The 27398-nt window shown below is 40.0% G+C and overlaps 1 protein-coding gene across 1 annotated transcript in view; it reads left to right on the top strand.

Annotated features, from left to right (window-relative positions):
• Window positions 1-4961: 4961 nt before the first annotated feature.
• The window catches only part of LOC123983452 (myosin-16), a 59729-nt gene continuing 37292 nt past the window's right edge, over window positions 4962-27398 (top strand). Inside the window, exons 1-3 of the mRNA XM_046069709.1 lie at window positions 4962-5045; window positions 14690-14845; window positions 26918-27145. Of these exons, the coding sequence (XP_045925665.1) occupies window positions 4962-5045; window positions 14690-14845; window positions 26918-27145 (468 nt within the window). The remainder of the gene's footprint in view (window positions 5046-14689; window positions 14846-26917; window positions 27146-27398) is intronic.

The raw sequence follows: 27398 nt of genomic DNA, 5'->3' as shown, positions 1-27398 counted from the left end.
ATAAGAATGTTTCTCAAAATGTCAACCTAATCCTTTAAACTAAACTATTAGAGCCCTGCCTCCATGCCTGATACGGTGCAGTGTGATCCCTTTAACGCCTTTGTGAATTTAGACCACAACATGTGTGAAATGTCACTAGAAAGCCCGTACATGGCTGATAACAAGGGGGCCCCTCTTTTTTTGTGCCAAAGTTGTAATCTTTATGTCAAGATTCAGCTGTCAACTCAAACCTTTAATTAATCAGATTCCATAAACACGTGTCATGCACAAGCAGACAACCTGCCACGAACAAGCTAGAGCAAGACAAAGAGAGCAGAGATTGTAACTCTGATTCCAGATCAAAATCAGCTCCTCTCTTCTTCATCTCCTCTTACAGAGGCAAAAGCTGGCTGATCCCAGATCTGCACCCAAAGACAGCTATGTAGACAGACTTCTTAGTGCAGGGGGTAGATACACAACAAATCAAAGTCTATAATTACACTCTGATAGAAGGCAGTTGGATTACTGCAATTAACAGGTAAAAGCCAGTGGTTATACTTGCTGCTTCATGGAAAAGTATTTTTTCACTGCACTTTATGATCCTGAATTAAGTTTACTTTTATGTTCTGACAGGAGCAACTCTGTGTTTTACTGTTTTGTGTATTTAGCCCATAGCAAGGCAGATGGGTCAGATTAAATCCCCTAATTGTCCTGGCAAAGCTATCAAAAACACAAAGGTTACACTCTTTTTTTCTGTCTGCCTTAGCTAAGAGTCAGAGGTTTACAGGATTTTTTGGTTATGGTGATGGTCTAGTGGTTTTGTCAGTGGTTGTCTATGGGCGCATGGGACGACCCCTCTCCCTACAACAGTAGATGGCTTTCTCTGAGACATGGCAAGTTGCCGGAGTAAATCCCTGCCAAAGATAAGCTCAACAAGAACGCTAAGGGTGCAACAGAGCAGTTCCTCTCAAATCAGAAAAGCTCTCACAGAAACAAGTGCTCAGAAAAAGGGTTCAGGAAGAGTTGGATTGGAAAAGCCAGCCTGGGAAAATGTCACCACTTTTCCCATGTCACTTTTAAGTAAATGCTTTTTCTTGCAGTACAGACACTCATGATGTTTAAATGTGTTCAGTTGTCATCGATGACAAAGCTCATGAATGAAAGATCCTAAAATCACATGAAATGATCTGATATAGGTATGATTTGATTTGAAGGACAAAACCCCCCACATTTTTTCTGAATTAACTGATGAAATTTTAAAGAATGAATTGATTTGTAGAATGAGCTGTACAACATTGGCATGTTATAACCTTATGAAGCTTACACATTTAGCAGACACGAAGATTAGCATTCAATTAGAGTCGTCTTTGGCCACCTGATAAAGTCCAACTGCGAAGTAGCTACTCCTTTCACATAACACATCATAACAACAGTAATTTGACTGATGGTTAATAGAAACATATTGATCAGTGCAGTTTTAACCCTTTATTAATTTATTTTCGCCACTTAGGGGCAGTGCAACAAAGTGAAAACAGGCTAATATTGACTTCCTATCATTTTAGACAGATATTACAATGTTATTTGATCCATTGCTAATCTAAAAAAGTGAGTATTGCAGCTTTAAATAGAAGGTGAGAGCATTTAGATGTCAGATGATGAAGCACATCTGTTCAGGAACATCTTAAAATCACAGAAAATGCCTTAAATATTGCTTTTGATTGATTTTATATTAATATCTTTTTCTGAGCTCTTTAATGTAACTGTTGTACAAAAGTGAAATCTAACCTTGACCTGCAGTGGTGCAACATTGCTGGGTGAGACTTCATACTGTATATACAGGTAAAAAATAAATTGCCTTTGACATACAGTACATTTTTTTCATGAGCACGAGGTCAAATTCTTGAGCACTGCACACATGCTGACATCCGCTCGACTTGGCGCTTTGCGAAACACAAGCCAGAAGCCGGACTGTCATCTGATCCCCTGACAGAGAAAAGCCTGCAAATTTTCCACTGCCGGCCTGGTTAAAAACTTAAATGACCCGTTCAATTCATACCCCCAAGATGAAACAAGATAAATGACCCTGTGCTGTCATTTCCCCTCTGTTACAAAGTAAACATAATTTTGTGCATGATTTCCTCCTGCCTGCAGCCAGCGGATCTTTAGTGAGCAGATGGCTCACTGACACATTGGCAGACAAGCAGGGAAATGAAAAGCACTGAACGAAGGGTTAAGAATTAAGAGCATCTCATAATTTGATAAATCCTTTCTGAGACCTGCTAAGTCCACATAAATAATAAAATTTTACAGGCTTTAACATAATACTGCCTCAGCAGATTTTGTCTTTTTGTGCAAATACATCTGTAACATCCCACTTCAGCAGAAAAAGTTGTGTATTGTTGGTATGCGCTGTAGCTAACAATGAGGAGTTTCCCTTAAAAGGTTTTTTTCCACACTGTACACACACAAAAAAATCTCTATCAAAAAAAATCTCAGAACAGATTGAAAGCAATACACCCAAACCAATTGTAGGAGATATAAGTGTCACGTAACCTCTAGTCATAATAAGTGATAATGGCGTGGCTGGCATGAAGTTGGCTCAACACTTTTCACTTATTCAGTAAAATAGTTTGATATCTACTAAATGGATTGGCACAAAATTTGGTGCAAAATTGACAACATTCCCACCAGTGTTTAGTGCAAATTAGCAAATGTTAGCAATGCTGAATGGCGGTAAACATTAAACCTGCTAAACATTATCGTTCGAACATTTCTAGAGCATGTTAGCATGCAGATGTTAGCATTTAGCTCAAAGCACCATTGTGCATTAGTATAACCAGGCGGAGTGGCTAGCATAGCTGTATACAGTTAGTCTTTTTGAAAACTAGTTCATTTTTATTGTATTGTATTTTACAGTTTATTTTAAATTATCACTTGTTCATTTTAGCAATTTAGGAAAGTAATGAACTACATTCAAGTGCAGGTCAAGTGTTTCTGTAGATTGTAAACAATACAAATAGTGGAAAGAAAGAAGTAATAAATTGATATGCTGCACACATAATCACTGGGGACCCCACCACATTTTGAAATGGATGATGTTGTCCCTATCACTTTTTTAAAGCATTAAAAATGTCCTGAAAAATAGCTTGCACCAAAAAGTATTAACTAACAAATGAAAATGCTTTGAGAAAGGTTTATTTGCACAATAGTAAAACATGCAATGCAATTTAAATATAGAAGAAACAAATATGCATTGTTCAAAAATATAAATAATAAATTCATAAATTTCAGCATTCAGTGTTAAATATCTTCCCGTCTTGTTCTCGTGCATCATCATGTCTTGTGATCCCAGTGTATCATCACACCCTTAATCTGAGCCCTTATGTCCCCACCACTTTTCAACACAAAGTGACGCACTTGGCTGCACATGAAGTAGGTGGTTATATAAAGGATATGCCTGTATACACATGTATATACAGTATATATATACTGTATATTCATACAGTAAATACAGAGTGCAGGATTTCAGATGATATGTACATGTTAAAAAGTATTATAAATTATTAATATATCTTGTAATTTGTTTGCTACGATGTATAGGCAAAATTTATAATGAAATAAAAGTTGTTGTTGCACACATACAAATATTTATTCATGATGCAGTGCTGAGGATGAATTTAGGAGTATTTCTGGGGTACGACAGCAGATACTTCTCTTGCCAGATGGCAGCAGAGTGAACAGGCTGTGACTGGGTGGGGACTGTCCTTTAGTGTCCTTTGGGCTCTGCAGGGACCTCTCTTCACCTCACTGATATCACTGATGCTCGGTAGATAAGTACCAATGATCTTCTGAGTGGTTTTAATCACCTGCTGCAGAGGCCTCTGGTCCTGGGCTGTGCACACCCCATGCTAGTGTTACTGGTTTATTGTCAGTCTATATGACATATTTAAGTGTTTATCAGAGTGACGCCGTATGGAAAAAAAGTTCTAGTTGTTTTGGCGTGCAGTCATGCAGCACTCAGTAGCACCTACCAGAGGGAAGATGTTGGAACAGGTTGTGTCCAGGGTGTGGTGGGTCTGCAGTGATGTTTCTTGCCCGTTTCCTGAGCCTGGAGATGTCCTGAAAGGAGGGCAGCTTGGCAGATTTTCTCTGCAGTCCTGACTGTCCGTTGTAGTCTGTTCCTGTTTGGTGGCTGATCCAAATCAGCAGCTCCAGTTGCAGTATTTTTAATGTGTGCATTATAGTATAAGTTTCTTTACTTAAGAAAAAGTACTGAATATTAGGTAGTGGTGAATATTAGGTAGTGATTTGTGTGATTTTTTATATTTTTTTTTTACATATTGTACACTTGAAAAAAGGAAACATAAGGCAGTCCTATTTTTAGTACAAAATGTGCAAAAAGCTTTTATTTTCCTTCTTTAGCTGCTAATAGAAGGTAGTTGTCAGTTTTCATATACATGCAAATAGACATACTTGTGTTTTTATGAATTGTGTAAGATGACATGTTTTGGTTGCAAATTAGCCTGAGTGTTATTTCTCTGCCCAGGAATGTGCTTTTTTTTTTAGATGAGGTGTGTATGTGTGTGTGTTGGTGGGGGTTGCATCTGCTGGAGGCTGGCAGTCTGTCTCCCACTGTTGTTCTGCTGTCAGAAGGTGGTTTGGCTTTAGGCAGGAGGGAGGAGAGGTGTGTGTATGCACGTGTGTGGGACGGGGGACGGTGGCTGTTCAAGCTGGTTGGTGTTTTCTTTTTGCTTGTCACCTCCCTTCCTCCCTCCCTGTCTCTCTCCCTCCCGCTCCTCTCAGGGTCAGGTAGCAGGCGTAACACACTTTCACACATACTTACACACCCTCTCTCTCTCTCACACACACACACACACACACACTACCACAGCCTCAAGAGAGCACACACACACGCACATGCTTCACTTCCTCCCCAGAGCCCGCTTGGGTGAAGACAGCATGGGTAGCTGTGAGCTGTGAGGATGGAGAAGAAAGTGTGTGTGATCCACACTGACTTCCACCAGTACAGGCCCACCATCACCCTGCACAGCAGACCACTGGCACATGTAAGAACCCTGCCTCTCCTCTGACACTGCCTTTTTCTTTTTTTGTTTCTTTTTCTGTGTTTTTGTCCCTCACCCATTGTCTTTCTCCAGTTCCATCTTTAATCTTTCTCTCTGTATATGTTCCTCCTGGTTGATTCATTCTCCTCCAGTCGCCTGTTCTCTGTCTGTCACTGTGTTCTCCAGCGTGTTGCAGTGCTCCTCCTCGCCGTCAGCTCTTAGAAAGAGGCGCTGCTTTTTCAACAGGGGGCATCAGAGCAAGGGCGGAATCCTCACTCAGACTGTGTGTGGGGGGGGCTGTGTGTGTGTATGTGTGAATATACAGGTTTACAAATTATTTAAGGTTATTTTAATGACACAAGTAACACAAAGAGAGACAGAGACCTTAAGACAACAGCTAGCAGTATGGTGGTTCAACAAACTTTTTTTCTTTCCCCGGACAAACTCTGAAACACGACATGTTGCCAAAATGTGAGTGTTGTTTGAGTAATGCAATGTCTTGGTGCTCACCTCGAACCCGCATCTCATCAGTCTGCATTCTGTCTGCCTCTTTTGTTGTCTGTTTTTACCGGATGGTGCGCGTGCACTTTTACAAAACAAACACATACACAAGCGCGTAAAGTATCTTCTTCTTTCATTTCTTTTGTGATCCGCTACTTCGCTTAGTACAATGAATGCTGCCTCCATCCGGTCGAGTGTAATTAAACACAGAAAACTATAAGCTTGAACCTGTACTAATGGATTACAATTTTGAGGTGATTATTTTGTACATTTGGGGAAGACATGTTCCCCAGTTTGATTTTTCTGATTTTCTGGTTTCTCCATTTAATTCCTATAGTTTCAGTGGTTAGTAAATCAGTTTTAAAGGGTTGACATTGTCATAGCCTCTGTTTTTCTCTCTTACACGTGTGCGCACACACCCACCCACACACCAGGAATGCAAACACAGATAAACATCAGAAAACATAACTCAAAAACTACTACATCCTTGAAGTTTAACAGGGGGTTTAAAGGAATATTTAAATATTATTAGAAATATGCTTATTCCCTTTCAAGCTAAGAAATAGATGAGAAGATGACCATATAACTCTCCTGTTTGTCTGGTAAACAAGACCATGGTCAGCATGTGGTTAGCTTAATGGGTTTGTTTAATTTAAACACACAAATCTATAAAACAACATGTTGTAGTTTTATTTGGAGTGCTGAAAGTTTTCTTGGCAAACAAAGACCAGGCTCAGTGACTTATTGGAAGCTCCGCTCCAGAAGATATAACTTGCTATGTAGCGAAGTTTAGAGGTTTTGGGGTTTTTTGTTGTTGAAAAGGCTAACTAACTTTTCTTCACAACCGACATGACACTTCACCGCAAGAAATACTGAACAATCAAGAGTAGTCTCGCATAGCCAGACCTCCACACTTTTTAGCGCTGTGCCAGCGCTGGGAGAAAGTGCTATAAGCAGTCGAATAATGAGATAGACCGAGCCAGTGGATGCATGTCCCTGTACTGTGTGGGCATTATGGGTAGTGCTGTGCCTGTAGCAGGCACAGCACTACAGCAGATGACCGTATAACAACATCCATGCCAATCTGATGTCAGATACGCAGTAAAATAGAAAAAAAAAACTTAAATAATAAATATCTGCCACATACAGCCATTGCTATGAAAGCACTTATTTTCCTTGTCAGTAATGTAATTGTGGATTCATTTTACATTTCCATCAGCTGCATTAACTCAGTGTCCTATGAAATACTTTCAGATTGAAGGTGATATTCATCCTTGATTACTAGCTTTTTCTTTTTCTGGAGCTTTTAGCCACATCTTCATCCATCTGGTCTTCATCAGCAGATGGAATTTGCTCAGTTGTCATGGAGATGAGTCAGGTGTCAAGTATGGAGCTTGGTCACATGATAAGATGTATTTCTCTATGTGGGATATGGGCATCCTTAAGAATTGTCTTTGATGAAGTTCTGGTCCATGTTTTGAAAAAAATAGTAAGTGACAAGATTAAGATATTTTGAGAGAAACACTGCATTCATGTCAGTTTTGGCTATAAAATGGAACATTTTAAGGACACTGAAAATCAGTGAAGTATCAAAAACACCTATATTTTGTATATATATAAATATAGTATATTTAAATGTGAGTCCCAACCTGGCGTTGTCTCAAAGGATCACAAGGGGGATCTAAGGGTTCCTAGGGTTGGGAAACATGACAAAACCAAAATCTTCTCCCCAAATTTAGCATATGTTTTAGCCGGTTCTGTAATCTTATTTACTTTTTGTAACTATACCAGTTAGTTTCCCCTCTTATACCTTAAAAATATTCAAATAAGAAAAGAGAAGGGAAAATCACTTTTTGCTAACTTTTCACAGCTTGCGGACATTGCGATACGTTATGGTTATGTGATGGTTATGGTAGTCCATCGTGTCAAATGACGATTGTACACTTCTGCCTACATGTGAGTCTGTGTGTGACTGTAAAGCCCAATCTGTGACCTACACAGTCTGTAGACAGAGCAAGTGAAGTCACTAATTTGGGGTGTAGGTGCAGTTCTGGCTTCATATCTCTTAAGGCTCTTCTGTCTCTGCTGTCCGCTTCTGTCTTCGTCGAGCTTCAGCACTCCTTGCTGGCAGAGCTGGTGCCAGACGGAGTGTTTAGTGGCAGGGTCCTCCAGTTGGCAGGGGTTCAGGCTGCACCTTTTAATGTCCATTGTCACTTGGTCCTTGTAGAGCTTTTTCTGTCTTCCTGCTTAACGGTAGCCCAGGTGTAGCTGACCAGAAAGAACTTCAAGCGGTCTTTTGGCACCTTGATGACGTGACCAAACCAAGTTGTTGCTGGGTGATGATAGCCTCCATACTGATGTTTGTTATGCGGAGTATTTCAGTATGGGACCCTCGGTCAAGCCGAGTTATCCCTAGGATACACTGTAGACACCTGGTGTAAAAGGCCTCAAGTGTCCTTATATGGCGTCTTCATACAGTTCATGTGGCACAGCTGTAAAGGAGAGTTTTGATGACTACTGCCCGGTAAACTTCTTTGTGTGAAGCTTGAGGTCCTTATTCTGAAAGACCTTCTGAGCTTGCCACATGAAGATGATGCTTACGGACACATGTAGCCCATGACAAGAAGTTTTTCTATGTTACAAGCCAAAAGCTAGCTCACTGCTGTAAATGGCATGCATGTGTGTTATCTATCTATCTATGATACATGACTGTGTGACATAGACAACCTTCTTTCCTCTGCAGACCATGGTGGCTCTTTCAGTAGATGGATGCTGGTCTGATCTCTTGTTCTTTTCTCCCACTGTATTTTCACACCCAAACACACATGCATACAGCTGGGTCAGCCACCAAAGACATGACAAGCTGCGTGGTTTTCTTCTTTGACGAAGCTGCATGTGGGCCATCATTACACGTTTTAAGGGGTCAGAGAAAATACTTTGAACCTTTGTGTGTGTTTTATCTTATAATACATTGAAAGGTGCTAAATTGAAAGGAATCCCAGTCATTTGTAGATAATACTATGTTTGTGTCGGTTTTAATCACCATAACCACACTCAGCGTTGTCTATAATCTACTTGTAGTGTAGTCCAGCTATGTCAAGTATTTCTATTACCCCTATCAGGACAATAACTGACACTGAAGAGGACGGAACCCTCCACTGCGTTTATAATGTCTACAGGTATCTCTCTAGTGTAATTACCTGACAACAATCGTGTCATTGATATGATTTAAACGCTGGTGTTATTGTACCTGACCTGCAGCCAGTCAGCCACATGAGAGTAAGTGAACTGTGAGGTGCTTCAGTGATCAAAGGCTGGCTGTGCCTTCCTCCATGACCTGGATCCAGAGTTCAGCCAGAGGCCAGGCTTCAGCCTGCAGTCCATTCACCTGGGAGCCGTTATAATATTAGAAGTTTTGCTTCACAGTAGAAACACTCCTCTGTAGAGATGCAGACCGGTAACTGAACAGAAACAGGGACGCACTATGTGACTGCTATTTAAATCTTCAATTGTGCCACCTGCAGGAAATATGTTTTGGAGCTATAGTTCTACTTTTTTGTTACTGTTGTGCTACGTACTGGGTAGTGATCATTTTTATTTCTATTACTTGGTTATATGCTGTTGTATTTGTCTGCAGATAAACTCAAAAGCTTTATGCTTTGTCCCAAATCATAGATGACTAGAAATGTAGAAATATTTACAAAATCTTAGAGCTAACATTTCGTGCTCCACAGCCGTGTGTGTTGACTCGATCACACCGTAATTTAAAACAGCAAACATTTTTAGTCTTTATGCAAAAAATTCAAAACAGAGTACTCTTCAATGGAAACAAACCAAACAGCGAATCCATTGGCAGGTATGAAATAAATGAGCGCACATTCTCATGTCAGGAGAATGGTAAAAATTTGTCTCTTGAACACATTTTTTGTTCATTTAGCGACCTAGCTAATTATAGTTTGCAAGGCAGCTAGCTTGGAAAGCTATTGTGTGTGATTAACACAGTCTGAATAGTCTACTGCATGTCACCAAGCTTCTAGCACCACTTTCTGACACTTGCCTGTGTGACCAGAACTTTAAATGTAAAACCTAAAACACAAACAAAGTAAACAGAATTTTAAATCATAGGCACACTTTGCCTATTTAAGCGCATTCTATTCACCAAAGAATTTTTTTAGACACCTTATCTCGTAATTATGAGGAAAGATCTCGTAAATAGGAGATCAGCATCTCATAGTCACGAGATCAGGATGTCGTAATTATGAGAAAACTACTTACTGGCCACTGCTTTGCTCAGTAGAAACTGCACAGCCGCAGATATGTAAGTTACCAGCTTGATACTTCCAATGCAGAGGCTATAAGGTAAATAAGACTTTATAGAAGGTTTTACTACAATGTTGACAGACTAATATTCGTCATTACGAGATCATTTCTGATAATTATGAGATCCTGAACTTGTACTCACGAGATACTTTCTCTTAATTATGACATACGCAGTTTCTCATAATTACAAGATAAGGTGTCTATTTTTTTTTTTCTTTGGTGAATGCAATGTGCTTCCGTACTAACTAACACTTACTGCAAGTAGGCCTAATGCACATCAAATCTGACACATTTTCATGCAGTATTTTGGCGGACGTGCATCTGATCTGACCACACACACGTGCTCCTCGCTGCCACCACAACATTTAAAACTGTCGCAAAATTCAACTGTGCACTTACGTCAGTGGAACCACGCGATTGGCTTAATATGTGCATACAACCACCGTCTTTGGCGTTCCCGGCTTTCCCTTAAATTGTCTCTGGTAGTACTAGTACTTTCCTTTCCTATAGGTGGCGCTTGTCGGCTGCTCTCATACTAACTGAACAGCTCCTCTTTGTGGAGAATCTGCAGCTTGCTAAAAAGAATGTTTTGGTTTGTGAGTTATTGAATGTTGACAGGTCGAGCCTCACCAAGTCTATCAACATTGAACATTACAACACAAAGCTTTAAACCAGGATCCGGACTTTTTGTCTTGTGAACACTAAGTGGGATAATGTACACTGGTACATCATTTAAGGACTTAAGCCTGTAGCCAGTAACAGGTGTGAATAGGAGTTGAAATGGTGAACAGCTGTTCAAATAAAGATCATGGAATAAATATCCCAGTTACCTCCACTGACCAGGAATGCCAGGAATCAGAAGAAGAGGGGGTTTCTTGCTGCATTGTCTAGGAACAAACTTCATATTTTAAACTCAGTACGACCTGTTTTTTACAGAGCCGTGAATCAGACGGACAGTTGGGAAGTTTGTTTTACTGGGAGGAGAAGTGCCGTGTGTGTCTGTTTTGCTGTACAGGTTTGATCGGACAACACCTCTGGGCTTCAAGTCAAAACACGAAAAATGTATTAAAGTGTAACTCACATTCATCATGCAAAGAGGGTATGTGCAGCAACAAAGACAGCATTTAATGTGAGCATTCTCAACAATAGCGCTGGCTTAAGAGGTTGAGCTCTGTGATCATGCTAAAGGTGAACCATTGATGTGTCACATTTATCTTCCTATGCTTTTCTGGCATCAGCGTGTAGATTGATGTTGAATACGGCTGTAAATCCTGCACTGACAGGTAAATATATTGTGTGTTTTAACTGACTATAGGCAAAGGAAGTTCAGGTGTGTCAACAGGCAGATCCTCATGGTGGTTAAAACACACGTCCTAAATCTTATTTGGACAACATAGCAATTACTGCTGCACACTTAAGAAAGACGATACCACATTTCCCTGTCTAATTCCCGAGGTAAACTCACTGTCAGGGTTCAGAGAGCTGATCTAATGACGGCTCTTTTCCAACGGCACAGATACCGACGCTCAAGCAGCAACAGGTTTTTCTGTGTGTGTGTGTGTGTGTGTGTTCTGCCTGTCTTTCTGTAACACAGCTCTCCCTTCTAAACCTCTTCTTCAGATCTCACTTCGGAAAATTTGCTCACATGGACAGAAACTATGTTTTTTTTTGTTTTTCTTTGAAAGTAACGCCAAATTAACTTGTAGAATCTTGTTAGGTGTGGAGAGAACTAAAAGAAGACTGATCGAATATGTCATGATGCGTAAATGCATGCAATAGACAATTCCTCCCCGCAACACACTTTAGTTGATTTGGATGGCACATTTAGGTCAAAGAAGGTTATTTTCTGTGTAAAATGCATCACATTTGTGTGTTTCTGACCGATTGAGGGCCTTGTATTGTAAAGAATACATACTATCACCAAAGATACATTTCATACTCATCTTTACGCATTGTATCACAAAGCTGGATGGATTTATCCTATTGAAAAGAAGGAATTATCATGTGATGATGTTCATCTATAAAGCCCCACCAGTTTCCAAACCCTTACAGCTCTTCTCTCATTCAAATCTTACAGTACACAGTCTAATAACTTAACCGTAGATATCCCACACCAATCACGGAAGAGCTAGTTTCAGGTAGTTTGTACCTTTTAAATGGAATGAACTTTAAACTGCCCTCAGGCTAGATTCCTTCATTCCCCCTTTTAAAAAGTAATTACCTGCTGTTTTTATGACTATGTAATTGATATTATTAATTCTATTTGTTACTTAATTGTTGGTTGTCTGGCTTTATGTGGTGTTTCTTGTAACTGGTTGTGTTGTTGACTATGAAGGTCTCATGTTCTCGAACATATCTTGAAAAAGAGATCTCATTGAGACTACCTGACTTAATAAAGTTACATAACAATTCCACAAAACCTTATATTACTTAGACTTAGTAACTTATTGAATGTATCAGTGCCCCTCAGAGAGTTTCTGTAATGATTTGTTATGACGTATAATTAAATGATATATAAAATTACATCAGTTTATATTTCATCCTTATCTTATACAAACCACTAGCCGTTGTTTTGGGGGTTAGGATTAGGGGTTAGTGGGGTTAGTAAATTTCCCCTTTAAACTCCAGACTGGTTTATGTCCCAGTGTTCACAGAACATTATTGTGTTTACCTCAGTCTGTCAGGGGTTGACAGACATCTGTTTGGACTAAGAGTCTCGTTTGATGTGGTCTGGTTTACTGGTGAGGTGCTGCTTATAGGGAGAAGGCATCTTTACATTTCTGCCTGCCTCTGATCAGCTAAACACTGCTGGCTGAACTCTACCGTTGATCTTTGGCCTCTGTACCACGCAGTGATCAGATCTCACAGTTCATATTGTTTGTGGGCTGCCAGAGTGCAAGGAATGCTAAAAAATATATTTTAGAAAAAACTGTATTAAATAGACTTTTAAACCACCACTTGGTCCTGTTTACATTGTTATAATGCCTCTTTTAAAGGTGCCATGTTACACAAATAATTATGCATTATTTTTATAACTACAAGCTAACTATAAGGAAATTAGGTGGGGTTTATACAACAAAACTACTTGGTTGGGTTTAGGAAAAGATCATGGTTTGGGTTAAAATAAGTTGGCTATGTTAGTTATGTAAGTTAACTTAAAAAGTCAAAGTCAATGTTCACTATTGACTTCACATGAGAGTTTATTATTTATTTATGTGAAGCACTACCTTGTGACGGAGCGTTTCTATTTTAACACTCACAGATTTTCTAGCATTTACTGTACTGGTTTAGCAGCCCAGGAAACTCAAAGACAAATTGCATGTGTTCCAATTGTCTGATGTGATGCTGCTCAGCCAATCAAATCTGTGCATTCCGATAAGCATTGCAAGTGAGATAAACACAGGGAGAGAGGAGACAAAAGAGCAAAGAGACTTCACAGGGCTTTTAATCAAGAATGTACTGATGTACATTCTTCCCACGGGCAGTTCAAACCCAGAATATCTCATATGATCCGAGACTGTCACGTTTATTAAAACTGACAATGTGAAGCACCACTACAAGATAAAGCACATATCTTTTGAGCTAACGTACCCACTCAAATCTGAACTCAGGGAACTGAAAATACAATCCCAGCTGGCAGGACAAGCCAGAGCTCACGTTTCTCACTGAACAAGAGAAAGCAATGAAGCGGTATATAAGAGGGAATGAAAGAGAAAAGGAGGCATTAAAGCTGTTCATTTGTTAAGATGTGTTGAGTGTTTATAATAGAATTCATTAAGACCACGCTTGAATCACGTCAAGCTACATTTTTTGTTAGATTTTTTCAGTAATTAGGCAGTTTTTTTAAATGCAGCCTTTAGTTTACTTAAATTGTATTATTATTATAATGTATTATTAGGGTAGTTATTATGTATTATCTCTCCAGTTTGATGTGACAGTAAATTTAATTTATACAATGCTTGTAGCATTGAAAAATGATGCTGAAGGGGTAGCCAGTGCGTTAAAAAGTGAAGGCAAGAGGTCTTGCCCAAAGTCCATATGTGACGACTTTGAAGTGAGACCAGGTTAAATCAGACCATCGGTAGTGGAGGCTGTCAAAAATGGATCAAATGAGAATGTGTAAACTGACAGGGGATGTCTTGTTGGCAAACCCACAAAGAAGCGATAAGCATGACTCCAAATGAATGCTAATGTTGCTCTGTGAAAAATCGATTCATTCAGCTTTTGGGATGATGACTTGATGGATGAGTTTATTAAAAATGTGGTTTTCCTTTTGACAAGCACTACTACCCGCACATCCAGTACGAGATATTGGGTTACCAGTAATCTTGGTGTCATAATGAATTGATTATTATTGATATAGTGATATTAGAGAGCCATATGTTGTATTTTTTAAACTGGTGCTCTCCCATCCACCTGGCTAGGCTGGATGTTGCACTCAGTCAACTCAGATTTTCTTTAGGACTCCAGACCACTCAGCAGGAATGCAGCTGCACAAGGAGAAGTTTTATATTGTTTTAGTGAAAGAAGGCCAGCAGGCGGCCAGTCTGGAGAGAGGGGAGGAAATTGGGCACGTGTGTGTATTCATACATGCATGTGAACGTCTTTTAGAGGGCAAAGCTCTTTGACAGGGTGTTGGTGCTTGTGCCTGTGCGCGTGTCATAAGTGGATGGAGGAGAGAGTGGCCAAAAGTGAACAAAAGTGAGGGAAACTCAGTCAGAGAGCCAGCCAGAAGCCTGAAATATCAGCCTTTCTGTATGTGCACGTGTGAGTATCTGGATGCGTGTGCGTGAGTGCTGTTCCAGGTCGTGTGTCTGTCGTTGCAGCACATTCTTACACAGCAGGCAGGGATGAGGGAGAGAGAGGAGCTGAGGAGAGCCATAGAGCAGAGTGACCGACTCCTTTCCAAGGTCCGCGAGCTAGAGGAGCAGAACACCCAGCTTAACAAGGAAAAGAATGAGGTGGCCACTAAATACCGAGCTGTAAGTCTGCTGCTCTGTCTCTTTGCTTCTCCGTCTCTTGTTCTCATTTTTCCCCTTTACAAAAAGCCATTTCTCTTTTGTTTCACTAACTTGATACTTTAGAGCTCACATGATTTGTGATTCATTCTGAATTTCTGCTTGATAAGGGATTTTGAACGTGGTCATTATACCAACCCCGGGTGGATGAAATTAAGTGGATAATGATACCCTAGCAGAGGGAGAGAGATGCAGCCACCATGGCAGTCACTGTGTTCGAGCTTGTTTCAGTGCTGCGTTTCACTCTGTGGGTTTTTACCGCCGTGTTGACCATTTTCCAGCTGATCGTTTTATTGAGAGAGCAAGTACAGAGTGTGTTTTTTACTGAGACTGCTGTCATAGTGCTGTGAGACACCATGCTGTTTCCTGGCCGGAGGCAAATGTGTGACTGATTGGTTTACAGCAAGGAGGACTGTCTGAGTGGCACATCCCCTTCAGCTGGGAGGAGGTGTTACCGCAAGTTTTATTGGGAGAACTACAAACCCGCATCATTGTTTAGAAGTATTCAGTCCATAAATGCAGCACTTTTTATTTGATTTGCGGAAAAGATCAAAGTTTTAGTCTACCACTGCTTTTCTTCCAGTTTATCGGGTTCAGTTTTCCAGTCTGCAACTTTACTGTTTTGGCTTAGTCTTTCACCTCTCATCAACATGCATCCAGACAAATCAGGCAGCTGTTTTCTGTGAAAAAGTTCTGATGAACCCATCATAAACTAACTGACCTCCACCAAATGCCAGCCATTGTAGCTTGTATAGTGTAGAAGCTTAAAGAGTAACTCTGGTATTTTACCTGGACCCTATATTCCCATGTCACTATTTTGCTCTCTTCAAAGCCACCAGACTCATATAGACACAAAAACATGGGGAAATAGGTTGAAAAATACCGTAGTTAGCGTTTAAGAGCCAAATAGTTTCCTCAGGAGTTGGTAGAGACCAAAAGAGAGCTAAAGGAAGAGTGAATATATATATATATATATATTGGACTTTATGACCAGTTGTGACCAGTTTTTAAAAGGTTTACGTCTTTGCACAAACAAATGGGCTTAGGGATGAGTGACAAAAAGTAAAATAAGCTAATCTCAAAGGTCCACTTTCTACCTTTCGAACCTTTAAACAGCATCCGATAGCCTTCATATAGTGAAAAGAGATGGCTCAGGTCTCCTCAGGTGACCTCAATGTGGAACGCAGGTAACATAATGACAACTTCAGGACCAAATGTCTACGAGATAGCTCTGTGAGCTAGTTAATGGACCATTTGAGCTAAGATTATTTTGGTAAGTGTTCTCAAAGGGCAAGAAGGAACTTCCATGCTTAAAGAAAAATATAGAATACACCAGCCTTACCTTAACACTTTTCTGAGGAAAGGACTGCTTGAGTTATTGCATGAAAGGTTACCTATCTTTTTACCTAATTTGTCTGTTCTCATAGCAGACAACAACATCCAAATCTTTGCTAAGTAAAACCACAAAAATGCCAAGAAAAAGGGAAATTCTGTTTGGTATGCACACCTTCTACTCCTCATTCTCATTTTCCAAAAGTGAGTGGATGTCCCATTTCAGAGTGAAGGCAGAGGATTTAGTGTGAGAGTGTGGAGCGGCACCGTTGTTGCCAATGTTTATGGAAAGCGCTCCAGGGTTGCCCACGGGATTAGGTCATTACTGGTGCTGAGTGCCTTAGCAGACTCTTCAGACAGCTTCAATGGAACACATCGTAAACCGCCTTGACGAGTTGGACTGCGGCTCTCGTCACTCTGTATTTTACTGCCGTCTGCATATGACAAATTCATGTGTCACTGTTGATCTTTGTATGCAGGATATACTGACCTTCAGCAGATATCGTGTGCACTGTCACTTTATTTTTCTTTTTTAATCTGAGTGGTAGTAAATCAAGCAATTTCTGTACAGTGACACAGTTGATCATTAACCAATTAACGTCTGTCAGAAACCCCTTAACTTGTCCTTTTTCCTTACTGATATCTAACAAATCAGTCTAAAAAGTGGGTTACTGGTGGATTTAAGATCACTGCGATTCTGTTTTTCCTCTACAACCCAGGTGGGGTAGTCAGAAGAAGATGTAAAGTGTTAACACTATAACTCCCCTTTTTTATTACCTTTTTACAGACAGAAAACCCCCCCCACTTTTCCTCAAATCACCAGGTGTGCTCTGGCTCCAACCTTTTCTTTTCTTCACTGCTTAGATTAGCCAACCATAAATAATGAAGTTAATCTGTGGAGGAGACGGCCCAGCCAGCAATATTCATACCTTCGAGCCCTTCTGATTTGAATGCAGTGAGAAATGTGACCCCTTGTCAGAGCTATTTAGTGCTGCTGCTGCCTGTAGGAAGCCGTCCAGTTTTCCAGGGCAAGTTAGTCCCATCTTTTGCTGAGGCTGGACTTTCATCAGGGGTACGATGAATTCCTTATTCTTAATCAAACTTATGCACCGGTGCTCTGTGAGGTCAACACTGTTCTGACAGACTGACATTCTTTTGATTTAATGTTTTTAAATGATTTCTATCAAACTACCTTGTCCCAATCCAATCCAACTGGGAGTGATGGAGAGAGCTTTGGGGAGTTTTTTCAGCTCAGTCCTTGGTTGCTACCATACTATCTGCGGAAGTGCCTCTAGCTGATTGCTTACCTGATAGAGGCATTGTGAAATGTTCCTCCAAGCATTTTTTTTTTCATTGTGATATTGATAATGGTACTGGTATTCATCTGGTCCCGAAAATTCCGAGTAAGGAGCTGGTTGGTGTGAATGGGTGGGACAAAAAAAAGGCTTTCACCCAGGAGATGTTTGTTGTGCTCGTTTCCTGTGTGTGAAAGAAAAAGTCAACACTGGTTCCTTTTAGTGATATTAGGTAAGAAGCGTTATTTAACTTTCATAATTTAAGTCACGTAAGTAACATAGTTATTTTAACCCAAACCATGATCTTTTCCAAAACCTAAACAAAGTCATTTTGTTGCTTAAACCTAACCATGTACATTTACTCATTTGGCAGACGCTTTTATCCAAAGCGACTTACATTTGAGGAACAACATACAAGCATCAACAGATCTACAACTGACAATACATACTAGTAAGAGCAGCAATAAATACTAGTAAGAGCTCATAGTACATATCACATCAATGGGGTAAATACCTAGGGAAGGAAGTAAGAGTTAACAAATAGTGCAATCAATACAAGATCATTGTAGGGGATAGAAGAAGAGCACAGGAAGTGCATGTTAGAGGTTAGGAGTTAGAGGTGTTATAAGAGGAAGTGTTCTTGGAAGAGATGAGTTTTCAAGAGCTTCTTGAAGTTAGAGAGGGACGCCCCTGCTATGATGGCGTGTGGGAGCTCGTTCCACCATCGTGGTGTCACAGATGAGAATAGCTGGGACTGCTTTGTGTGTAGGGATGGCAGAGCCAGGCGGCGTTCGTTGGAGGACCAAACTACAACGTTTTACAATGTTAACCTTGTGCTGTTTCACATCGTTAACCACTAGTTTTGTTTTTAAAGTCTGTTGCATATTTATTCTTGCAAACTTGACCACGGAGCCTCACATGTACAAAAATGTCGCTGAAAAAGGTACTCAGGGCGCTAAAAAGCAACGTCAAGGGGTCTTGACAAAGCGTCCATATGTGACGCCCTGGGATGAGAATGGATTGCTGATACAGACATGGATAGAGACCAGCAGTATTCATTTCTCGTCACTCTCCTGCTGTTTGTAGCATAGTGTCAAAAGGCTATGCGGTGCTCCCATTGCAAACCACTCAAAAACAAAAACATAGGCCCTGTGTTTATATCAGTGCTAGTGACTTTGTGAAGTACTTAGGCACAACAGTGCTTTGTGCTAAATGCTTACATAAGTAAGGCAACACAAACAGAAGTGCAGCTGAGGCTAAAAGGAATGGCATTAGTTTTGCAGGCATTTGGCTATAAACCAAAGATATTAGACAAATTCAAATTTTGACCTGATGATGGCACCAGAAGTTATTACAAATCATCCGGAGGAGGACATGCATGTCTATACCGAATTTCCCAGGTCGTGAAAGTTGTGAAGATATTTCCACCTGGATCAAAGTGGTAAGCTGACCAACCGACATTACTATCCCTAGACACGCCGCTAGCTTTGCTAAAAAGTGCCACCAAGGAAAAACCAGAGGAAAGAGATGTGACAGTACCACCAACTCTTTTCAGAGGATCTATATTCCGAAGTAGCCTACATTGCAAAAACACCAATAAAAAGACAGACTAAATGAACTAAATGAGAAATTTGAGGATTACTACTGAAAGAAAAGGAGGAAAAGAAAAGAGTTGCTTCCACTGTTGTTCCAACAATCTTTGGTACAAATGTATATAAACAGAGAAAGGTCCACTATTTACCCCTCAATTACTGCTAATGGGAAATAAATGTGGAGCTTTACTGCAGAGCTATCCAGATGCTCCAGCTCTGCGTGTGGAAAAACTTTTAGTCTGGACTGGCTGAGTTTCTGGGGCCCAAGGCAAACTGTGGGACAAAAGACTGGCAGGGAGAGATGAATTGGGGTGGAGATGGGGTAGGAGAGAGGAGGGTGAAGAGATGCTAGGGAATGGAGGGATGACTTGATGTTCAAGGGTGAGGGGAAGGAAGCAATTGAATGTATTAACAAATTGGTCAGGAGAGATACACTTTGAGGTGAGCTTCGGGTGAAAGTCTAGCCCGAGAAGTTATGTAGAGACAGTCAGATTGCCTGCATGGGAAATTAGGAAGCTACGGACAGCTATATCTGACGTTTAAATTCTCTAAACTTTTTATACTCTCTCTCTGTGCTCTGCTTTGAGCTTGTTTTTTTCTGTGTTATGGCCCAGCGTAGAAAAAGAGGAAAGCACATGTGAGGGATTAACTAGAAGAAAGGAACTTTCTACTATTTAACACTAAGACTAATTTAGATTACTAAAATGTAAATTCTAACAAATGAAGCTTCCAGTGAAAATTGATGCCAGGTACACTAAGAAAATGCAAAATAAACTATACAGCAAATCAACGTAACATGGCGTGGTGCCAGAGGAGAGGAAGCCCACAGACTACCAGGATGGGTTGTTTTTTATGCTACCTAGAGACAGTGGCCAGCTGTCTCCAATTCCTTGATGGCTTCAGTTCCAAACCACCACATTGTGAAGAAAGTTCCTTGCTCAGATACGTAGTGTGTTGATGATCTCAATCTCGATCTTGTTTTTAGCCATGATAGCAGTACGACTGTAGGGACGGTAATGTTCGGTGAGCCCAACACTTTATTGCAGCCGGAAACATCTCAAAAACTGTTGGAATGACTGCAGAAAGAAATTTTGAAGTTTATGGTCACATAGTGTTATGTGGCTGCCCTAAACAATTCCTGTCCTTGTCAAGCTACTGCCCATATGCCAAAGAATACCAAAGTTACCACATGCTTCTAGGCTCACCAGATTTGTTGTTTTATTCAACCCATATTTAACCAGATAAGACTCTTTGAGATCCGTTATCTCTTTTACAAGGGCGACCTGTTCATGTACCAGAGTCAGACAATACACACAGTGATTTCACAAGTTAAAAGCTTAATGCTGCCTACGACTTTATATTTTAGAAGGATAATGAACCATAAATACCCAAATAACCATTGCACATAATGTTAGCCTGCTCTGTATTCTTTTTGTCTAAAAAGATTGTTTTTTTCTAACCTGTAGCACTTTGAGATCTTTTGATGAAAAGTGCGTTATAAATAAAATGTATTATTATTATTATTAGTAAACACACACAATTACTATTATGGTCCAGATCCAGTGTATACCAAGGCAACTTGACACTTGCTGCACTAATAACTAGTCACATTCCCATCAGCCTCATCTGTACTTTGTGTTTATTGCTAGCAAATGTAGGCAAGCTAAGTCCCTAGATAAAGATAGTGAACATACTAAAAGTCAGCATGTTTTATTATTGTCACTGTGAGCATTAGCATTTAGCTCAAATGCTGTAGACTCTTGTTTTTTTACAAGACTCCATGATCTTTAAAAACACCCGGTAGCTGAACCCTCAGCCTCCTCTTCCCTCCGGTGTTATCACTAATCTTGCCTTTAGGAAGTTAAAAGGCAGCTGGCAATTGAATGCCAGACTTTCTACCTTATGGAGGTACTTGGACTCTTAGAATATGGGTTGCATTTACTGTAGCAGGAAGCAGCCAAACATAGTCAAACATCATCTGTGTACCCAGAGGGCTTTCCTGTGATGCTTTCATCTTCAGTTACCATGTCCTTACTTTACCTTGTAACGCTCTAATCAGTATCACCTGCAATTCAGACCTCTTGGTGAATGAATGAATGAATGAGATTTAAGAACAGCAGTGTAAACATGAAACTGGTCTTCTGTTATAATTTTTCTTGGTTTCAAGCCTTAGAGGTGGTATGATGAAAATGTGATACATTTAAATTAGTCCGACATCTGAATCACTGGCAGCCTTCTTGTCAGATATGACAGTGTTGGTGTTGGACATGAATCGTGTCTGGAGAACCAGTCTGGGCGAGCTCAGTGTCTCTTGCCTCTCCAGCTCAAGTGGGAGTTACAGATCTCTCTGTGCTGCCCCTCAGCACAAGAACCCAGACCACAATGTCAAAATAAAACAATCTGAATACTCAGAAATCCTGTGTTTTTGGTGACTGGATGTCCTCCACAGCTCAGTGGCATTGGCAGAGTGCTTATCCTAGCTCATATAACTGTGTCCACTTTTGGGCAGTTTTAGATTCACTGTTGTTCTAGCAGTGTGTAGTTTAGTTGTTTTTCCACAACCTTTGGTTTAGAGTAAGAATCACTATTGCTATCATATGCTGTACAATGAATGTGCTGAATGAATTTGTCTCGTTGTTATGAGTAATTTGTATACAAAACTTTTCAGATTTTCACATCATTGTACATTTTTGCCATAAATGTTGTAAAGTACAAATGCATGGTTCTATGCATTTTGCACATCCATTACCTAAAGGTTTTCTTCCTTCACAGTAACTCTTTATGGTTGTACAGTATTTTCCACATATTTCCTACTTATTTCTTACAGTACATAGTTTACATTTTTTTGGTGTAGCAATGCTACTGGTCATCAAACAATAATTATAATTATACAGCTGGATTATACAGTTCAACCAAAACTTAATTAAAAGTCCACTTCCTAGATTTTTTCATGTGATGTGGTTGAAAGCCTAGGAAAAGCCTTGAGTTGAGAAAGTGCTTTTTCACTGCAGTTTCCAAGTTTCCAAGGTCAAGAAGAACAGCCAAGATTTCATTATTATTACTACCAACTACTATTTCCAAGGTCAAGAATGAACTTTAACATTCAAGTTATTATAAATTTTTTCATTCCTCAATTTATAAATTGTTCTTCTCAACATGTTCTAGTATTGAAAGTGAAAGTTGATGATGAATGTCTAATATATTGCTAATTTTTTTTCTCCCCTATTTGTTAAGGCAATGGTGAGATTTCCTATGGGATTACCTACCTTATTCATCATCCGCTTCTGCGACCCTGCTTAATTTTAACTCTAGATGTGCTTTATCTAGTCTTTTGTGACTTCATTCAAGAAAAACATCCACGCTCGAATCTAAAGCACAAAAAGCCTCGTTGTTCTTGCTAAGATGAATGCCGTGGCATTGTGGGGGGACGATGTGGGCGTGGGCGCACAAGACATTCATGTCAATTATAACGTAGACTGAGCAGAAAAGGCATCTTTGACTCTGGAATACTACCCTTGTTTTCTTGTCTTTCTGTGGTGTGGCTTTGATGGTACAGCTGAGGGCTGCGTTTCTGTGGCACAACGTTTAAGCCTTTTATCCTGATCTGACATCCTACACCAACCGCTATCCCTGTGGGACACCTTTGGATTCCCCGAAAGTGGGAAGAGACACCTGTTTCTGGGGGAAGAGACTACAATGAGGCAAGCAGGCAGGAGTGAAGGTTGTCAGAATCTATGAGTGGACCGAGCAGTGGCTACCTACATAGGGTTACAAGTAGAAGCAGCTGGCTGTGGGCAGGCTGGAAGTACGTACAGAGGAATGTTTGGATTTCACCGGCGTATACCAGCACACCCTAAAATGAAACATAGATGAATGGTTGATTGAAAGGAGAGAAAGAGCAAGAGAGGGAAGAAAAAAAAAGAAAAGGCTCACAGAGAGGATTGAGAAAAAGACAAGGAAGGCAAACGAAAGGTGAACAGAGCGACTAATGTGTTGCTAGAGAGAAGACCTGCTGGGAGATCACAGACTGCAGCACCATTAGTGAGTGAATAAGTACTGTTCCTCCTGCTGAAACCCACCTGGAACAACGAGAACAGCTGTACTCCGAGCAAAGAAACAGACAGAAAACTGAATAAGCATCTTTGCTGCAGCACGGAAACACTGTCAGAACAGGCGGGCAAGTTGCTACACTGCCAAACAGGTGAAGTCTGCAAAGCAAAAGAGAGTGTTTAGACTGGGGGAAGTATCAAGATGATGTCTACAAGGCGCCGTTGGCCTTGCCACTCCCTCTCTGATGACTCTGAGGAGGCAAATGGAAACCATGCAGATGCTGGACCAGAACCCGAACCTGAAGAACTGGATTGGGATAGCTATAGCACCACACTGGAGCACAGATTAGCAGCTGTGGGTAACTCTTGTTGGTTGGTCTTATATATGTCTTAGAAGCAAAATAGTTCTGAAAGAAAAGCAAATTGTACTGGTAGAGCTAAACCACTCTTTTTTTTTTTTACCAAAGATAATTTGAATTGAGATTAGGGTAAGTAAGTATCACAGTGAACCATGACAGTGTGACAGGACCCCGAAACCTAAGCTGTTAAACTGAATTCAGCCATCATTCATTTAACACCTGTGTTTTTCTTACTAAAATGTCAAAATATCTTCTGTGAAAAAGGCAAATGGGTGGAACCAAAGTGGCAAACGCTTGAGCAGAAATGTTTGCTAGGTTGAAATCCCTAGTCAAAATATGAATAGCAAGGACTTTTTACACTACTTTATGCCAATGACATCCATTATCGCAAGGTGGGCAGGTAGCTAAGTTAACATAAATAATGTAAATCTGAAACGTTAGCCAGGCCAATTTGTCCTGGCTATGTGTGACAGCCAAATGATCAATTTGCATGAACAGGCTAACTAGCCTGCCTCAACAAAGCTTCAACCAAAGTAATTGGCTGCTACACCATTGTACTGTCCCTGTCAGTTTTAGATTACTTGTTTGCTAACCCTAAAGGAAATAAACAAGGAAAACATCTGATAGACCAATAAAAACAATGCTGGATATAAGGTAGTCATTTGCATACTGAGCAAAACATCAAAATTAATTATAATAATCACAGACCTCCAGGCAACGCTAATGTGAATAGATGTTTTTATAGTGTCCTTCTTTTATAGCAACAGCAAATGTAAAGGTGCATTTAAAAACATTTAGGATGGCTCCAAGCCAGACAGGCATTGCAGTAATCGATGCCAGTGAGGAAGCATGTACACCAGGGCCTTGAAACACCTAAAATGGTGTTACTGATGGCATTTTCCTGCACTGACATCTCAAAATGTCTGCACTGGAAAAGGTCTGTTGTTCTTCTCTTGTATTCCACAAGTTGTTCACAAACCAATGCTATAGGTTACTGCATTTGGCAGTGCTTATAGAAATAACAACATTTATATTGTATTATTTTTTTATATGATATTGTACTGTGTATTTTTAACTAACAAAACTTCCATAACTGGTTTTCAGTCTCATTCAGGCTGTGTGCAATCACTCCAAATTTGTGCACTATGTATCTTTCTGTAATTTTATTCAAGTGTCCGATTTCTAAGTGTAAAATGTAGTTAATGTACAATGTCCTGAATAATTCTTCATAATGGAACAACAAAACTGTGTGCATTGCATATACAGTTCTTTTAAGTGAAAATGCAATGATTCGCGTGACTCTTACTGCTACTACACTTGTCAGAAATGGTGCAAAAAAACTACTACTACTTTACTACTTACTACAGAGGAAATTATTTAATTCTCCTAAGTAAGGAATAGTGAATGAGAGGGACTTTGGACATGGGCAAGATTTTCCATAGCAGCACTGCCCCTGAGAAGTGTTTGTTCAACACCAACCTGTGTGGACTTAGGTGTGTATGTGTGTGTATGTGTGTGTGACGTGCACATTTTTGTGTATATGAGTGATTGATTTTGTCTTCTTGTCAGACCTGCTAACACCTGTTCAATTATCACTAGGTGAAATGTGTTAACGGTGCAAATAACATGAGGAAGAAAATTGTGTGAGGAGGTTTCAGAAAAGGCAGGGTAAGAGCTCAAACCAAGTACTTTTATGGAAATAAATACAGATGGAAATGTGGTCGCCTGATCATTTCACAAATGCCCAGATATTTGGGTATGCTATTAGTTCGTTCCAAATGCCTTGCCCACGAGGACTGGTCCATAAGAAAGTAACAGTAACCAGAGCAGGCTCTCACAATCAAGTCTTCTCACTCCTGTTATGGATAGCTGTTGACTAAGTGATCTGGTGTTCGGTAGAACTTGCTTATCAAGTCAGCACTGTACGTCACTGTGTCAGCTTTTCAGCTGTGCTATATTAAGGCAGCTGCAAATGAACACAGGGAAGTTTCTTCTGACTTGAGGGAGGATAAGTTTCATCTTGTGGCATAACCTGTGGTAAGATCATCTTTGTATGAACTAATTATCTGCCTTTGCTTCAGCTGCTTTTATTCAGCTAATCCCTTCATCTTCGTGTTTTATCCCTTAGCCTTTCACTAATTCTCTCCACTTTTACTTACCTCGTTTGACCTCAGTCTTGTTAACTAGTTAATCTCCCCAACAAAACTACAGTATATTTACACTTTTTCTATAGTCATGTTGGGATGGAACTAAACAATCCTAATATTTCTGTTGCAGCAGAGATATTATTACGTTAATGCAAAACGTGAATTACAGTCATTTCAGTGAAATGCAATATGAGTGTTTTAGTTTGAGGGCTTAAAAATGCATAAAAGCTAAATATTACAATGAATGAAGTTTTGAATGGTGTTTTATAATTGTGTCATGTGTATAATTACGTCCAAGCCTGCACGTGCTTTCTAGACACCAAAATTAATATACAGTATAGCCAGGTTCAGAGTACATCAAATACGTTGTCATACCAAACAGAAGAGGAGTAATAGTAATAATAATAATAATAATAATAATAATATACATACACACACACACACACACACACACACACACTATATATATATAGATACATATATGTATGCATACACATATGCACCCATATTCACCCCTATATACACCGACACATACACATATTCCATACAAAAAAAAAAATTAAATCTAGTTTAACAAACTTGCTTGCCATCTTTTCCAAGCCTCTGAGACAAAGTTTGCAAACTTAAATACATCATAGTTAAAAAGGCATTGCAATTTTAAGTCATCAGTATACCAAAATATTTCAGGGATTTGTCACATAACTTCCAGAAACATTGATTCTCCCAAGTCATCATAATGTGTACAGTACAAAAGGAAATGGGATTCACTTTCCACTTCACCCAGTTCACACAACTCACACAATTTGTTTTCCTCTGGAATGTTTTTGAATCGGCCAACCTCAGTGGCCAGAGGCAGAATCCCAACTCTCAATTGTGCAACTAAGGATCTCTGGCTTCTAGATAAACGAGATGTAATATATAATTCAGGACTAAACTTCTGTTTGATATGCATATATGTCTTTACTTAGGCTTTAACAAAATATTCTTAAACCATTTTTCTTCAAATTCCAATAAGAGCTTATGTTTAGCATGTTAACTTAAATTATTCCTGAAGTTATACACATTACACATGTGAGTAATTTCATATTTACACAAAAATGGTTAAAAAGTGCAATAATTTTAATAATTAAAAATACAGCAATAAAACTGGATGAAGAAAAATGTATGAAAACATTTTGGGGGGAAAAAAACCCTAAATCACTGTATGTGATAACTGTATGTAATACAACACTGGCATTCTCTCCGTGTTTCTTACCCTCCAGGAGCAGGAGACTGCCCAGGCGTCTGAGCAGCACTGTGTCCAGCTGGAGAAGGCCCGGCGTGAGCTGGAGCGGCAGCTGTCAGGCCTCTCAGACCGTCTGGAGGAGGAGGAAGCCTGCTCAGCCCAGCTCGCCCTTCACAGGGACAGACTGGAGGCCAACTGCAGCAGCCTCAGAAGAGACCTGGATGAACTGGAGAGTGCCCTGACTGTGGCTGAGCAGGATAAACAGGTAGAACATTGTGTGATCTTCACAGGATAGTCTCCTGGAACTGACGATACCCTTCATACAGAGGGAGAGTGACCAGATAGCTGCTACTAATATGAGTCGCCTTTAGTGAGAACCATGAATTTGAAACAACAAGCTTAATGAGCTGCAGTGAGTGGATTTGCCTCACAGGCTACACACAGGCTGCCCTGCCTTATTGGGGAAGGTTGTTGGGGCTCTATGCACATGTCTATCTGCGGGTGCACAGTAATACAGA

This window comes from Micropterus dolomieu, linkage group LG14 (assembly GCF_021292245.1).
Source record: "Micropterus dolomieu isolate WLL.071019.BEF.003 ecotype Adirondacks linkage group LG14, ASM2129224v1, whole genome shotgun sequence".
NCBI lineage: Eukaryota > Metazoa > Chordata > Actinopteri > Centrarchiformes > Centrarchidae > Micropterus > Micropterus dolomieu.
The sequence above is the reverse complement of the archived record's forward strand: the minus strand, read 5'-3'. Positions and strand labels throughout refer to the sequence as shown.